At 41.7% G+C, this 12,321-nt stretch overlaps 2 protein-coding genes across 14 annotated transcripts in view; both read left to right on the top strand.

Annotated features, from left to right (window-relative positions):
* Nucleotides 1-2,318, top strand: part of LOC130834454 (U6 snRNA-associated Sm-like protein LSm3) — a 44,232-nt gene extending 41,914 nt beyond the window's left edge. The window contains exon 2 of the mRNA XM_057704617.1: nucleotides 1,819-2,318. Coding sequence (XP_057560600.1) covers nucleotides 1,819-2,106 — 288 coding nt within the window. The 3' untranslated portion in view covers nucleotides 2,107-2,318. The remainder of the gene's footprint in view (nucleotides 1-1,818) is intronic.
* Nucleotides 2,319-4,094: 1,776 nt separating this feature from the next.
* Nucleotides 4,095-12,321, top strand: part of CLASP2 (cytoplasmic linker associated protein 2) — a 155,602-nt gene continuing 147,375 nt past the window's right edge. For all 13 annotated transcript variants that reach the window (XM_057704441.1, XM_057704442.1, XM_057704446.1 and 10 more), the window contains exons 1-2: nucleotides 4,095-4,506; nucleotides 12,216-12,294. In XM_057704441.1, the coding sequence (XP_057560424.1) occupies nucleotides 4,312-4,506; nucleotides 12,216-12,294 (274 nt within the window). In that variant the 5' untranslated portion in view covers nucleotides 4,095-4,311. The remainder of the gene's footprint in view (nucleotides 4,507-12,215; nucleotides 12,295-12,321) is intronic.

Below are 12,321 nucleotides of genomic sequence, written 5' to 3' on the forward strand. Positions count from 1 at the left end.
CTCTAGGTGCTCAGGCTTCAGTAGTTGTGGCACGTGGGCTCAGTAGTTGTGGTTCACGGGCTCTAGAGTGCAGGCTCAGTAGTTGTGGCACACGTGTCCCCGGCAATGGCAGGCGGATTCTTAACCACTGTGCCACCAGGGAAGTCCCGTCTTAGGTGTTTCTTGTGGTCTAGGGTTCTGTGAAAAATGACCGATACTAAAGTGCTGTGAACTAGAAGGCTTGAGAACTCTGTTCTAACGATGTTTAGCTGAGGACAGACAACAGTGATATAGAGAAATAAGCAGATTTGTAGTAGGTATATAATGATGGTAACAAATGTTGAATTTAAATAGCCAAGATTACATCTTGTAGACAAACATTATTCCTCAAAAAAACCAATTCTTTTTTAAAAAAATGTTATCAAAGTATAGTTGATTTACAATGTTGTGTTTAATTTCTTGCTATACAGCAAAGTGACTCAGTTATACATATATGCATTCTTTCTCATATTCTTTTCCATTATGGTTTATCACAGAATGTTGAATATAGTTCCCTGGGCTATATAGTAGGACCTTGTTGTTTACCCATCCTATACATAATAGTTTACATCTGCTCATCCCAAACTCCCAACCCTTCCCTCCTCCACCCTCCCCTACCCCTTGGCAACTATGAGTCTGTTCTCTATCCGTAAGTCTGTTTTTGTTTTGTAGATATGTTCCTTTGTGTCATATTTAAGATTCCATGTATAAGTGATATCACGTGGTATTCGTCTTTCTCTTTCTGGCTTACTTCGCTTAGTATGATCATCTCTAGGTCCAACCATGTTGCTGCAAATGGCATTATTTCATTCTTTTTAATGGCTAATATCCCATTGTACATATGTACCACATCTTCTTCATCTATTCATCCGTCAATGGACATTTAGGTTGTTCCCATGTCTTGGCTATTGCAAACAGTGCTGCTATGAACATAGAGGTGCATGTATCTTTTTTGAATTATAGTTTTGTCTGGGTATATGCCCAGAAATGGGATTGCTGGACCATATGAAAACAATAGCAACAACAATAAAACACTTCTTTAATAACCTAATTCCTATATATATTCTCAAAACAATTTATACATAAACCACTTCCAAGAAGCCTTCCCTGATTTACAACTCTCCCACACCCATTCTCAGTGCCATCTACATAAGAAGCCTCTCATCTGGGCTTCCAAATACCCTCTGCTTACCCCATCCTATCATCCTGGGAATGCTTATTTTCTTTTCTGTACTTAGGTTTGTTGTGGGCAGAGACCAGCTCTAAATAAATTTCCTATCTGTGGACCCCGGCGCAGTGAGTAGCCCATAATATGCTCTCAGAAGATACCTCTCGATGAATTAATGAAACACACAGTGGGGTACATAGGTAATAGTAACCAGTGTTTACTAAGCATTTCATAGGTACTTCCAGGGTTACTCAAATGCCATAACATTATCTTATAACATGAAGACTATTCAGTTATCTTATAACTTAAAGACCTTGAGTTACACAAGTTCTGAAAGGTGAATGGACACAACAGAGCGCTAAGGGCAGCAGTCACTTTTGGTCACAGGGACATGTAGGGATGAACCTAGAATCCAGAGCTCTTACTTTTTTTTTTTTCTACACCACATACTGCACCTGGTCATTGGCAATTAGAAAACAAACTTCTCTGGATTGTACCCTCTTTTTATATTCTTCTGTAGCCCTTATGAGCAGAACCTTTAGACACCCAAGGAACAGTTACTACAGTTTACTTGATTGAGGCCCAGCTGCAGAGAGATTATAGCCAATTAAAGATGGAGAAACTGAGACCAGCAACAAACCACCAACACTGCAGAAGAGCCCCTGGATCTCATCAGGCTCAGCCTGGATGAACGAATCTATGTGAAAATGAGAAATGACAGAGAGCTTCGAGGCAGGTTACATGCTTATGATCAACATTTAAATATGATATTGGGAGATGTGGAAGAAACTGTGACAACTATAGAAATTGATGAAGAAACATATGAAGAGATATATAAATCAACAAAACGGAATATTCCGATGCTCTTTGTCCGGGGAGACGGTGTTGTGCTAGTTGCCCCGCCCTTGAGAGTTGGCTGAATTTATCCTGTGTGGAAAATAGATTTTGTATGATTGCCTCTTTAAATGTAGAAGATATTCAAAAGAGAAACCGGCGTACATTTTGATACTAAGAAATAACCAAGATTTCTTCCACACGTGAAATAAGTTGATTTGCAGATAACTCACAAATTCTTAAGCTAAATGGCATTTTTATTTTTCTCCAACCCTTCCAATAAATGTGATCACCAAGATGCAGAACTTAAAAAAAAAAAAAAAAAAGATGGAGAAACTTACAGCACAAAACAAAAAGAAACAGAGAAATATAGGAAAAAAACCTCAGAGTAAACACAGAAGAGAGGTTTCTTTGAATTTGGAGAGTGTATTATTGTTTTTGTGGTTATTATTTTGTTATTGTGAACATTTCAAGCATTTCACTACATTCATTCACTTGTTCAATTTAAATTGATTGAGTGCCCATTATTTGCCAAGCACCATCCAAGGGAAAATGCAAATGATATTAGAGCTTCCTGTGTAATAAAGGAGACAGATATATAAAATAATTATTGTTGTGGCTGGAAATAATTGGCAGGAAGCTAAATACAATGTGCATTTACTTTTTAATTGATTAATTTATTTAAAGGCTGCACGAGTTGTGGGGAGGTGGCATGGGGATCTTAGTTCCCTGACCAGGGACTGAACCAGAGCCCCCTGCAGTGGAAGCAACCAGTCCTAACCACTGGACCACTAGCGAAGTCCCCAATGCACATTCAGAATGCATTATATGCTAAAATTAATTACCCCAACCATACTAAATATTGTGGAGAATGTGGAGCAACCGGAACTTCTGAGTACTGCTGGTGGGAGGACAATATGGTCCAGCCACTACCAAAAACAGTTTGGCAGATTCTTCTAAAGTTAAACAACACATCATACGACGTAGTGATTCCAGTCCTTGGTACTTACCGAAGAGAAATGAAACCCTGTCTTTGCACAATAACTTGTACACTAATGGTTATAGCTGGTTACAGCTGGACAACTGAAAACCGAAACAACTCAAGTGTCTATAAATAGGTGACTGCATCAAGAACTGTGGTTCTTCCATCTATGGAATACTACTCAGCAATAAAAAGGGATTGCTGACACACCAACAGCACTGGATCAACCTCAAAACATTATGCTAAAAGAAAGAAGCCCGACTCAATGAGTACAGACTGTGTGAAGTCACGTGACATGAAAGAACCAGGAAACCTATGCTGCAGTGATAGAAATTCGATTAGAAATGCCTGGGGGGTTGGGGGGGATGAATTGGGAGATTCGGATTGCCATATATACATTACTAATAATAAAAAAAATATCAAGTTGTACGCTTTAAATATATGCAGTTTATTGTATGCCAAAAACAAAAAACAAACAAAAAACCTGGCAAGCCACTGGCTACTGACTGGAGGTTCCTGGAACTTCCTAGGGTGATGAAAACGTGCTCCATCTTCCTTGGGATGGTAGCTATTCACACTGCTGAATACATCTTCCAAAGCGCATACACTGCACGCTTAAAATCTGTGCATTTTACTCTGTGTAAATTAAACCTTAGATAAAAAAAAAAAAAAGCATCACATGGTGGCCCAGCCAGAAGCAAGGGGTCACGATTTTCTTTTCTTTTTTTTTTAAAATAAGGCAGGGCATTCTACAAAGTAAAACAACAACAACAAACCCAAACCAAAAAACCAGGAGTGCGGTTGGGGAAGGGGAATTCCAAGCACCAGAAACTTTCCCAAATGTGGATTTCAACTGGAGAAAAACCTGCAAGGGGTCTCGATTTTACCGGGCGAGGGCAGGAGGCTGAGATGGCGGCTGGCAGAGAAGTGTCGGCTTCCCAGGGGAGCCAACCCAGTCTGACCCCAATTCCCCGCAGAGGTCCCACCGTCCCCAGCCGTCGCCGCCGCCGCCGCCTCCGCGAAGCTCGAGTCCGTACGGCCGGGCGCTCGCCGGCGTCGCGCTGACGTCACGCGCGCGCTGACGTCCCCGGCGGCCGCGGCCTCTGAAGCGGGTTGGGGCGCGGGGGGCGCCGAGTTTGATTAGTTTGGGGGCCGCTCGGCGCCTGGCGCTGCTCCCGCCGCCCGCCGCGCCCCGCGAGCCGCGCCTCGGCCGGACCGAGCGCGTCCCGCCCGTTCCCGTGGGTCCCCGCGCTGGCGGCTGGGCGGCGCTCGGCGAAAGTTGGCCCCTCACGGGCGGGCGGCCGCGGTCATGGAGCCCCGCGGCATGGAGTACTTCAGCGCCCAGGTGCAGCAGAAGGACGTTGGCGGCCGCCTGCAGGTCGGCCAGGAGCTGCTGCTCTACCTCGGCGTCCCCGGCGCCATCCCGGACCTGGAGGAGGACCTGGGCCGTCTGGGCAAGACGGTCGACGCTCTCACCGGCTGGGTGGGCTCGAGCAACTACCGGGTAAGCGGTGGCGGCGGCGGCGGCGCGGCCTGGCCGGGCACGCCCTCTCCCGCCGGCCCTTTAATCCCGGACGTGCGAGGCCGGCGGGCAGAGCCCCCGCGGGGCGCCGGGCCCCTCGGAACCGCCCCGTGGACTCGGGGGGCCCCCAGTCGCGCCCCCACTGGCGAGCCTGCCTCTCCGCACGCGAGCCGGAGACCGACTTCCCACCGCGACCAACTTTTTCCTCCATTGTCAACAGTGACAAATTAAGCGATTCCGTGACACCGTGCGAAGTGCTTTGGCACTAGGATGTAGTGTTTCATCACCCGTTTTAAAAAATCAGTGATCATTTACATAGATAAAAGAGTCGAAGACGCCTTACGTTTGTGCGGACCTGTATAAACACTACCCAGACCAAGACGTAGGGCAGGAGGATACTGATTTTAACTTGAAAGATGTCACGTTAAGCCTTTTTCATTAATGATTTTTATCCTACTTAATCGTCTATTTCTTTTTTCGTATATAATCTGTGTGTGTGTGTGTGTGTAAGCTTGTGCTTTTAGTGTCTAAGGCATCTTGAGAGCTTAACAAAGTGCCTGATTAAGTGTACCGTTAAATCTCATGAAAAGATGCGGACCTCATGGCATTATTTATTTGCTTTTCGTTTATGGTCGCTGCAAAGCAGTTGAAAGCTGTCGTTTTGTTTTGCCGCAGTTGAGAACGGACTCGGATTAGAAACCGTGCCGTAGCAGGTTAGGTGATGCTGACAAAAAAACCAAAAGGATGAGGTACAGGAAGGAATCAGTGTTTCTGAAGAGCCGGTAGTAGGCAGGTTGTAACGTAGCCACGTTGGGAGACCAGGTAAATATTCTGTAATCAGCCTGCACTGTGGTTTCTGGTAGTAACGTTTCTTTCTAGTCTTCTGGTGGCAGTGTTGCTTTAAAATGCTGGTCCAAACGTCCTGTGGATGAAGTGGTTTTTTTAAGTAATAGATACTTATAACCCAGCGAATAGGCTGTACTTTGAAAGCATTATCGTCGTAGAGAAGAAAGGCAAACTCTGAAATTATTATGCAGATTTAATGGTGAAACTTACATGAGTTTTGGAAAGGTTTGACTTTTTATAAGAATAATAAACAGTTTGAGAGGTAACCACCTCCGTGCTCAATTATATACATTTTGGGGGGGGGGGATCCTCCTGGAGCAGGGTTTGAACCCGTGTCCCCTGTACTATCTCTTTATTATTTTTAAAAACTTTGGGAGAAGTTAATATTTAAGAATATATCATTACTGTTTAGGGGATTAGTCTTATATCTTTGGAAGAAACGAGATAAATTTACTTACTGTAAGAAGGACATGCACACTCAAGATAGTCGATTTTGTGTTACAGCCTAGGCTGTTGTAGAAAGTCGGCTCTTTGGTAATGCATGCTCCCCTTCCCAGGCGGAGGTTGATGTGCCACCTCTACACTGGCTGTGGTTGAATTGGCCGTTTCATTCCTCAGATGTACCATCGGTGAATGACAGTTGAGCATTTCCATCTCTTGAAACATATTCTTGGCTTCTGTGATACCACAGTATCCTGTTTTTTCTTTTTTTGTCTCTAAGCACTACTTCTACTTAGTGTTATGGTTTTTTTCTTTAACTGGTCCTTGAGAGTTAGAATTCTTCAGGGATCTGACTCAAGTTCTTATCTCTTTACTAGACGTTCTCTCCATGCTCCTCAGTAGATACTGTAGCCTGAGACAATTTCAGAAATCTGAAGAGAACGCCCACAACCTCACCTACATACTTCCTTGTAGCTGTGCCCGTATAACTCTGCCTTCTCTGTTATAGTGAACAAATGATCTCCTTCTCACGTCTACCAATTCCTCCACGTGGGTATTGAAGGCTTGTGTATCCCATGCCCTCTTGCCTTCTCAGGGACATTAATTCATTAATTATGATCTCTCCTTGAATCATTAGTTCTTTCTGCTGAATTCTGCAGTATAAGAGCTTTTCTGACATTGTAAGGGAGAAGGCATTCTAATTAGTTTATTTGGGATTTATAAACTAAGTTACCAAGCTAGGTCATCATTTTTTACTCAAGATACATGAATATTTAAATCTTTTGAAAGAAGTGTGTCATAGAATTTTTTTGAACATACACTCAGAAACGTACTTAAATTTCAAGTTATGCTGAACAAAATATAGTTTTTCTTTCGATTTGATAGTACTTTAGGATTTGTATCTTAATAACGGTCATTGCTTCAGTAAATTTGAATGACTATACTTGTGGACCCAGCTGTGAACAAGACTAGAAAGTCTTATTCGTTCAGCTTCATCTCAATATTAATTGAGGACCTACCATGTGCAGATGAACTTCTCGGCACTTGGGATACAATAGTGAAAAGAAGACAGAAGTCCTTGCCTTTGTGTGCTTAGATTCTCGTGGGGGCAGAGGAATAAACAAGATAAATAACTAAAATATGTAGTATGTCAGATGGTGGTAATGCTTTGGAGAAAAGCAGTGAAGGGAATAGGAGTGTTGGGCAGGATGCAGATGCTGGAATTTTAAATAGTTGGTCATTGAAGACCTCACTGAGAGAGTGATTTAAAGGAGAGAAGAGTGAGATTGCTGCTGTCATGGAGATCCTGTTAGAAAGAGGAAGGCAGATGGGTATACAGATTGAATAGTTTCAAGTAACAAATGCTTGTAAATCGACAGATATGAAAGAATGAGGGAAGATGAGACTTTGGAAGTAAAGGAAGTGAGGTGAAATTTGAGTACAGACAGGAAAGAAATAGAGGAGTGAAGAATGCTTTTAGGCAGAGGAAACTGCAACCTAGTTCTGCTGAGGAACATAAAGAAGGCCGGCATGGTTAGAGTTTACAAGTGAGGGAAGTGTTCAGAAAGGTGACGCTGAGGAGGCAGGTAGGAAGAGCTTTGTAGAATTTTATTCTAAATCGGCGGAAGGTTTTTATGTAGAGGGTTGGCTGCTTTGGGGTGAGTGGCCAGTAAAGCAGCAAAAGAAGAAACAGAGCAATGGTGGCTAAGGCTGGTTTGGTAGCAGTGGCAGTACTGAGAAGTGGAATATTTGGAATGTGACATGGTGGTATAGCCAACAACACCTCCTCTTGCACTGAATATGAAGAGTGAGAGGGAGGAATTAGGGGTAATTCTGTTGCATGAGCACCAATAGAGGGTAGTATTTCCTGAAATGCGGAAGACTAAGAAAACAAGTTGGGAGAAGGAAGTAAAAAGTTACGTTTGAGAAGGTTGTTTGACATCCAAGCTGAGATGTTAAATGGTTGGTTGGGGTCTTTAGCCCAGTGGAGAAATCATAATTGAAGTTTAAAAATGTGGGAATGGGTATTTTTATTATAAAAAATATATATGCTCTGGTGTTTGACTTTGGTAAGGAGAGTCCTGTGATTCCATGAGTCCCCAAATTTTAAAATGGTATTATAGAAATAAAATGTCGCTTATAAAATGTCCCTTATAAATCTAGTGTTATCTAGTGCTGGGCTAGTAATGTGCTAGGATTTCAAGTCTTTTGTTGGAATCCAAAATCACAGCCCTTTTGCCACTTGAAGGATGATTCTTTCCAATGTTAGCGTCACCTTGATTGTATATCTTATAAACCATCAATTTCTTACAATATACTATTTTTTAGTTTGAAGTCTAGCTGTATATATGGTTCTTGTCTCTTCCGTTTACCTACCATATAGGAATGACATCCAGGTTGTGTTTAACTTTTTACTATTCACATTGTGCTTTTGCATTGTCACCTTGTAGGTGTGCGTGAGAGTTTCTGTAGGTTAGTGATTCTGAACACTGTTGGATTCAGTGCTCTCTTTTAATGCCCCCTCTACCATCCTGAAATAAAATTTATGGATAATACTCAAGCCATGTCATTTTTAAAAACCCCAGTAATGTCCTAACTTTACTATAAAGGAAAATTACACATAATTTATAGTGAGATAAAACGTTTCAGTATGTAAATGTGCCAGCCTGACTACCCAGGAAGACACAGTGCTAGTCAGATGGCTGCACCAGTACGTATCGCTGTAAATGCCAGCTCAGACCACTATAGGTGTGTGGTTGCTCGTTATTCAGACTTCACAAGTGGCATTACTGTCGGTGATTGTGATATTCTGGGGCTCTAAATTCTGAACCTTATTTCTTTGAGTACACCATCTTAAAGAGATTGACCACCCCATGTGACATCCAATTCATTTAACTGTTAACTGTCCCATTATTCCTCTTGTCTAAGTATCCTGATCAGTCAATCACACCCTTACCTTCATTTTTAATTCTCTTCTCCCTCCTCATTCTTGCTTTGTGGTTCTCATTTAATAAAATGTAATCCTGGTTAATCGAACTCTCTCTACCCTACACCTGCACTAATGTAACTGAAGGTGGATGGAGAAAAACACAAAGCATCTGATTTCACTTTAAAAAAAAATGATTTATTTTTATTGGCTGCGTTGGGTCTTCATTGCTGCGCACGGGCTTTATCTAGTTGTGGTGAGCCGGGGCTACTCTGTTGCGCTGCGTGGGCTTCGTATCTTGTTGTGGAGCACGGGCTGTAGGCACTCGGGCCTCAGTAGTTCTGGCTCGCGGGCTCCAGAGTGCAGGCTCAGATTGTGGTGCATGAGCTTAGTTGCTCTGCTGTATGTGGAATCTTCCCGACGCAGGGATCAAACCTGTGTCCCCTGCATTGGCAGGTGGATTCTTAACCACTGTGCCACCAGGGAAATCCATAAATGATTTCACTGTGAATTCTTGACCTTCAAGTGGGTCCTCAGTGGAGCCTGGCAATCTTCCCCCGCTGTAGTGGAAGGACAGAGTCCTAACCACCGGACTGCCAGAGAAATCCTGTTATTATCCTTATTAATATCCAAACTGTTCTATCACATGACCCTAATAACCTTTGATAGAGTCTTTGGTGTCTGGTATCATGAGATCATATCTCCTGCTCCTGCCCTGGAATCGGCCATTTCTCCAAGAAGCTTTGGTTCCTTTTTGTGAGCAATGGTATGTGGAAACTGCAATATGGGTGCTAATGGAACTTATTGCTAATGGATCATTGTTTCCAGATTTTTTTCAATGGATAGGGTTAGGTTTTATTTAAAGACAAATACATCATCAGTTCATATTTATATTCTACTTCATATTCAGGACTGTAGTTTTTACTATTACATATCGTCCATCTATATCTCCTCGTATATACATAATTTCTAAAAACATTGACAGTTCTTTTTTGCAGAGTTTTTTGTCCTTAGGGTATATCCCACTAGAGACAGTCAAATTGCTTTATTTTAAAGTCACTCGGAATAGTCTCCTGTGTGGTTATACTACTAATTGAGTATACATTTAGCTTTACTTATTTCATTTTCAAGGAAATTATTGCTACAAAGAAGGTATATTCAAAATACTCTGGTTTCTTTCTCTGTTCCTTATAGCCTGTTCCCAACCATAAAAATATTTTTCTTATTATCTTTCCATTGTTGTTGTTTTTTAAATAAACATTTATAATTATATCTATTTGTAGTCCTGTTTTTAAAATATATACTTACATTCCTCCAGCTTGCTTTTTTCACTTAATATATCTTGGAGATCATTGCATAGGCAGCTGTAGGATAGTCTTCATTTTTATTTTTAAAGTGTCATAGTACTCTACAGTGTGGATATGCAATAATTTTTTGAATCTGTCCCATGCTGATGAACGTTTGGATAGTTTCCAGTCTTTTGCAAAAATCTTTGTCTTCTTATAATTTTGCTGGTTTATCTTTGGAATACATTCCTAAGTGAGAGCTTACTAAGAGTACATGTTTTTCCTGCTGATTTGAGATGCTGCTTTTATCATCTATTAAATTTTGTGTGTCTGTGCACTTCCAATTAATTTTTTAAATAGCTTTATTGATATAATTCACATATTATACAGTTCACTCATTCAAGTGTACAGCTCATTGTTTTTTAGTATATTTGCAGGTGTGCACGACAATCAGTACAGTTGATTTTACAACATTTTCATCACCTCGAAGAGAACCCTGTACCTTTAGCTGTTACCTTCATTTCCCCCCACATCCACTAATCCTACATACCACTAATCTACTTTCTGTCTCTATGGGTTTGCTTATTCTGGACATTTCTTATAAATTGAATCACACAACATGTAGCCATTTGGGTCTGACTTTCTCACCTATGTTTTCAAGCTTTATCCATGTTGTAGCATGTGTCAGTCATTACTATTTATGGCCAAATCATATTTGATTGGATGCATATACCGCATTTTGTTTATTCATTCATCAGTTGATGGACATGTAGGCTTTTCCACTTTGGGCTGTAATGAATGATGCGTAATGAACAGTGGCATACAAGCATCTGTTTGTGTCCTGCTTTAATTCCTTTGGGTATATGCCTAGGAATGGAATTGTTGGGTCCTCAATGTTTCTGTGCCTCCCCCCCCCCCCCCCCCCCCCCCCCCCCCGCCTTCAGGCCTTCTCTTTTTTCTTGTGCTTTATAGAGGGGTTTTCTCCTTCCCCAGTGGTAGACTGCAGTTGCTTCTTATTCTGTTCTTGCTGGCTGGTGTTTGGGTAGTGGGGCTGGTCTAGCTGTTTTCCTGGTACAGCATCAGTGTTAGGAACCCTCTGTCCCTGAGTCTTGGGGGCGTACGGCTTTATCACCTGTCCCCCCTCAACTGGAAACCTTTAATCATTGGAGCCCAGGGTAGTTTTCTGCTGCTACCCTTGAAGTAGAAGGCTTCCCTCCCGCCCCTCCCCCCCTTTACTTAATAGGCGTGAGTTTTTACCTCTGTTTAGAGGGTAACAGCTTTTGTCTCCCTCAGTAGCTTCAAACTTTGTTTCTTATAGGTCAAGGAAACTGGAAAGGTGTGTGTTTTTCCTGCAGAAGCAGCTGCTCTCTTCCTCTGAGACCTGTAACCACCGTGAGACTTGCTCTAACTTCCTGCCCTGTCCTCAGTCTTAATTATGAGTATCCAGTGGAGGTTTGTGGAGAAAGCCGCAAGTGGTTGTGAACTCTCCTTGTGTCTGCAACTAATAGGGATTCTGTATTTTCATGCTAACCCATGCTCAGCTACTAACAAAGAGTTGAATATACCTGAATTCTTTTTACCTGCTTGTATCGCGGCTTCATTTTCCTTCTGTCCTCTGCCACATGTGACCTACTGCTTATGTCCCATCTCTCCTTGGCATCTGTCATTCCTTAAGATTTTAAACTAGATGATTATTCTACAACCTTAACTTTTGATGGATTCAGGAACAGTTATGGTTTTAGAGTATACTTGGCTTTTTCTTGTTTACAGTGGGAGTGATGGTTTTTTCCAGTTTCTAAATCCTAGACAGAACTGGAATTCCTCTGTGATTAAATGTGCTGTTTTGTTTAACTGTTTCATTTAAGAAACATTTCAACATTACAGGAAAGTTGCAGGTAGAGTCAGTGAACTCCTGTGTACCCTTCATCTAATTTACCAGTTATTAGTATTTTGCCAGATGTGCTCTCTCACGGTCTTCCTGCATTTGCAGATCATCATCATTATCATCATCATTATTATTGAGCCACTTGATAGTAGGGTGCCTTAACCTCATAACTGTTCATCCTGAATATTTCACTCTCATTTTTTTAAAAACGTGGTAATATATGAAGATCTTTATGTCAGCAATTACATACTGATATGAAAATATGCGTCAGTAATTTGTATTCATTAAAATTTCTTTCTATCTATAGGTGTCATTAATGGGATTGGAAATTTTAAGTGCCTTTGTGGACAGATTATCAACACGATTTAAGTCCTATGTAGCAATGGGTAAGTTAACTTTATTTAAAAATTATT

This window comes from Hippopotamus amphibius, chromosome 13 (assembly GCF_030028045.1).
Source record: "Hippopotamus amphibius kiboko isolate mHipAmp2 chromosome 13, mHipAmp2.hap2, whole genome shotgun sequence".
Taxonomy (NCBI): domain Eukaryota; kingdom Metazoa; phylum Chordata; class Mammalia; order Artiodactyla; family Hippopotamidae; genus Hippopotamus; species Hippopotamus amphibius.